Raw genomic sequence first — 4255 nt, 5'->3', positions numbered from 1 at the left:
TATTTAGGAAGCATATCATATGTCGTATGAGCTTCTTTTCATAAATACTAGTGGATCCAACATTAATGTTTGTGGATCTCACTGTTGACGTGACACACAACAAATAGCAATATGGAGGATTTTTCACACTTGTCATAGTATAAGAAATTTTCTCATATATATATATATATGGGCAATGATTGGCTGCACATATTTCCATGCTCTTTTAATTGCATTGTACGACAAATACATTTTAAGAAACCAAAACCATAACTTCAATTCTTTTTAATTGTACGTCTGACAATCAAATAGTAATCATATAGAAATTATATAGCAATCAAATTTTCAGGCGAAATTTTTTTGACATGTTTACAAAAAAAAGCAAAACCTAGAGACATGCACCCAATTTTTATTTTTTTTTTAATTAAAATTGCAATTGGCCTACCAATTTATATGTGTGTGTATCATATGGGAAATTTTCTAATATTAAGTATCATACATCTTATAAGCTTATTTTCATAAATAATAGTGGACCTAACATTAATGTTAGTGATTTCATTTGTATGTTGACGTGACACAAAATAAATAAAGAAAGTATGGAGGATTTTTCACACTTATCACATATAGGAAATTTTCTCCATATACATGAACAAAGATTATCTGCACCTATTTTCATGTTCCCCTACCATTATGTAGTAAAAATAAAACTTAAAAAAACAATAATTTTTATGTGTTTTTTGACACGTGGTAGACATTCATTGTGTGTTGCAAGTTTATTTATATGTGTGTGTGCAAAACACAACAATGGATACGTGTAAACGGTAGGTATAGCCACGTCATCATATTATCCAGAAGTATCAAAGAATGTACCGGGATGATGACGTGTCGCAACGTTCAAAACCCTCAACCAATCAGAAAAAAGTTAGCCTCACCTTATTTTGAAATATTGAAAATATTAGAAAGGAAGATGAATATGTGTGGAGGAAGATGGGTGGACTTAGATTTTGGCCCAAACGAGTGGGTCTCTGAATCACTGTCCACATGAACCTCATTTCTTCACATCCCAGAGAGACGACGACAATGGTTGGTTCTGATTCTGAAAGATGAAGGTGAAGAAGAAGACCCGTAAGTTGTTATGCGTCTTCCATGGCCTTTCATTGTGTTCGTTACTCTTTTTCACCGTCGCCAGGCAAACCCAACTTCAAATTAGTTCAAAGGAACAACCCTGTTCTTCTCTTTTCTTCTTTCCCTACCACTCGGGCTTCTTACAACACTCTCGTCTCTGAGGTACCATTTCTCTACCCCTCTCGTTCTTTCTATTGGTTTTTGGTTTATGTGGGTTATGGCATTACTGCATTTTGTGTAATTTGAGACTGATTCAAGTTTGGTAGGTTGAAATTGCGAGTTTAATTGAAGGGATCTTTGTGGGTGAAGGAATCTATTCGGTTCTTTTCAATCCCGTGCTTCGAAATTTGCGCTATCTGATTCTGATTTGCTTTGTTGTCCTTAGAGTTAAAAGGATTCTGTTGTTGATTATTGGGTTTCATCCAGATTGCTAGTCTAATTTGGCAGTGGAAACTAGTTGCCAAAATTTGTGTGTTTCCTGTTGATTCTAAGTTCTGTATTGCACTCAATTGTCTAAAATTCTCAATGATGAACATCTACAGCTGGATTTTCAGTAAGCAATGCACTTAATAATACTGCTGTAAATAAGCTAAGAAATTCAGAAGTTAAGTCTATATTGTGAACAGTGAATGCTGGATTATGTTTACAGAACCCCTGATAATCATCATGTTATTTGTTTACTTGGTCCCTTCAACTGAAAATTCTTGTTGAATTAAGTTCAGTTTCAAACTTTGCTTGGATGGTTTGAACAATTATTGAAACAAAGCATCCAAAAAGCAAAAAGGTTTTTGTCTGTTCTTTCTGTCAAATTTGTATTACTCTTATGATGATGCATTGATATTTGGTAGGCTGTTAGGATATTGGTTCCTCCAGCAAGATTTGAAGCTTCAAAGTTGAAAGTTGTATTCAGTAGAGAGGTGAACAAGTCTGCAGGGATCATCCCAAGAACATATATACTATCACATTGTGACTTCACTGCTAATCTCACCTTAACCATCTCTGATGTTATCAACCTTGATCAGGTAAAAGTTTATTGCTACTTCACTGTCTGAATGGAACAACATATTGTTCTTTTCTCCTCATTTTTTGGTCTATGAACGTACATAGTTGAGAGGGTGGTACAACAAAGATGATGTGGTTGCTGAGTGGAAGAAAGTAAAGGATGAAATGTGTCTTCATGTGCACTGTTATGTGAGCGGGCCAAATTCTTTGCTTGACGTTGCTGCTGAGTTTAGATACCACATATTCTCCAAAGAATTGCCTCTTGTAAGTTTATCTTCTATTACCCCACTTCGAATATTTCATTCTAATGTAACTGGTATCCAAATAGTCTAGGCATTGTTTTTCTTTTTAAGTTAGACATGGAACATGTCTTCCAAATTTCCAAAAAACAGAAAGATATAAAATTTGCCATCATTATTAAAATAGGTCCACATTCAGTCTTAAAAAAAATGAACTCCTTAGCTGTTGGAGAAATCTCAGATCTGACTTATAATAATGATGGAAGTGATTTAGTATAGCAATGGTAAGATTGGTAAAAGCATTGAAACAGAATCTCCACTTAACTTCACAATAGTATGATATTGTCCACTTTGGACATAAACCTTTGTGGTTTTGGACCACCTGTCACACCCTTAATTTCCTCCTCTCGAACAAAGATCTACTCATCTACATATGTAGTTTGATGGAATTATTACTTGCTTGCTGGTCCAAGCACTTTTTGTCAGATTTGGGGATTCATCCACAAGCCTCACTACTTTCATTTGAAACCTAGGATCTTTCACCCACATAATTAGGTTTAGAACATGCCTCCGATAGCAATTGTTGAGGATAGCGGAACCTCCACCTATCTCCATGTTAGTATGAGATTGTCCACTTTAGTTATAGACCTTTGTGGTTTTGCTTTTGATACAACTCAAAAGGCCTCAGATAATTGTTTTTACATATGCACCATGGACCTCTTTCTTTCTTAACCAATGTGGGATTTTGTTTGCACATCTTGCATTCCTAACATAAGGCTAAAAGCCTCTCTTCTTGCTAAACCAGGTACTTGAATCTGTTCTATATGGAGATTCAATTCTGTTCGGGGAGAACCCTGAACTCCTAGATGCCTTGGTCAGGGTATATTTTCATTCTAGTTCACCAAAGTACAATCGACTCGAATGCTGGGGGCCACTCAAGGATGCTGTACTGGTAAACTTAATAACATGTTATGAAAATTTCATTGGATACTTGATCTAGACAACTTGATATCTTCTTTTCTCAATCTTTTTGTTTTGCCTACATTTTTCAGGGGAGGCATCATCATGTGCAAGGGCTCCTAAGGGGAAGCAAGGATGTGTCCTCTCCTAAGAAGTTGAGAAGCCCCAAATCAATCTTTCAAGCTCTCTTTGCCTTCCTTCTTTGAACGGCATTGCATAAACTAGTAAATTGGTATAATTTGAACGGCATTGCATAATCTTTCAAGCTCTCCAAGAAATAGCTGTCTTTTTAAAGTTTCAACTTCCATTTAATGCAATTCCTTTGTGGAAGGAGCAAAAGGGTACGCTTGTTTCGTTGAATGTATGAGTAACTCTTTGCCAAGGGAGGGAGATACTTCTGTTGGTCAGTTTATTCTTTGACCAAAAAAGGCATATTTGTTCCTGCAATTCTTGTGTAAATGAGAACAATTCCTTGAAAATTGTTTGGTGGCTAATCGCTTGCATTTTGTTTCCTAACCCTTCACATTTCTCGAAATTGAAATTTACATTCCTTTGTGTTCGAGCTGGTTCGCCTTTAAACATACGCTTTATGTTAATAGATATACAATTAATTCGACTGTGAAATAACAATGAATTAATGGCAACACAAACATAGCTTAACTAGCATGAATTTGTACTAATAATTATGATGTTCGAGGTTCAATCCCCTCAACTTGCATATTCAAAATAATTAAAAATAATAAATACAAAAAGAACATTGATCTAATGATCCCTGACCTTAATATAAAATTGTGTATTTTGATTTTGTTTAAACATTAAATTTATAAATACATTCCTTTAATTTGTCATTCATTTTTAAAAGTGTTTCAAAATTCAAGTTAAGTTTGGAAAATTTAAAGAAAAAAACAAATAGCTTTGAAAACTTGCTTTTATTTTTGAAATTTGATAAA

At 34.6% G+C, this 4255-nt stretch overlaps 1 protein-coding gene across 2 annotated transcripts; it reads left to right on the top strand.

The window, feature by feature from the left end:
• Positions 1-937: 937 nt before the first annotated feature.
• Positions 938-3799, top strand: LOC120075133 (STAY-GREEN-like protein). Of its 2 annotated transcripts, none has more exons than XM_039028307.2 (5): positions 938-1266; positions 1953-2126; positions 2212-2370; positions 3151-3297; positions 3398-3799. In XM_039028307.2, exons 1-5 carry the CDS (start codon positions 1126-1128, stop codon positions 3509-3511), a joined length of 735 nt encoding a protein of 244 aa, XP_038884235.1. In that variant the 5' UTR covers positions 938-1125; the 3' UTR covers positions 3512-3799. The 2 variants fall into 2 exon arrangements, with proteins under 2 accessions (XP_038884235.1, XP_090168637.1); XM_090312511.1 differs by having other exon boundaries at positions 961-1266; positions 3130-3297.
• The last annotated feature ends 456 nt before the right edge of the window (positions 3800-4255 follow it).

Source organism: Benincasa hispida, chromosome 4, assembly GCF_027475165.1.
Source record: "Benincasa hispida cultivar pf3 chromosome 4, pf3_genome.v1.1, whole genome shotgun sequence".
Lineage (NCBI taxonomy): Eukaryota > Viridiplantae > Streptophyta > Magnoliopsida > Cucurbitales > Cucurbitaceae > Benincasa > Benincasa hispida.
The sequence above is the reverse complement of the archived record's forward strand: the minus strand, read 5'-3'. Positions and strand labels throughout refer to the sequence as shown.

Excerpts from the sequence above, each read along its gene's own strand:
- LOC120075133 (XM_090312511.1), top strand. The coding sequence starts at position 1,126 with ATGGCCTTTCATTGTGTTCGTTACTCTTTTTCACCGTCGCCAGGCAAA. Across the intron at positions 1,267-1,952 it reads ACAACACTCTCGTCTCTGAG|GCTGTTAGGATATTGGTTCC; the intron begins GTACCATTTCTC and ends GATATTTGGTAG. Across the intron at positions 2,371-3,129 it reads TCTCCAAAGAATTGCCTCTT|CCTCTCTTCTTGCTAAACCA; the intron begins GTAAGTTTATCT and ends TAAGGCTAAAAG.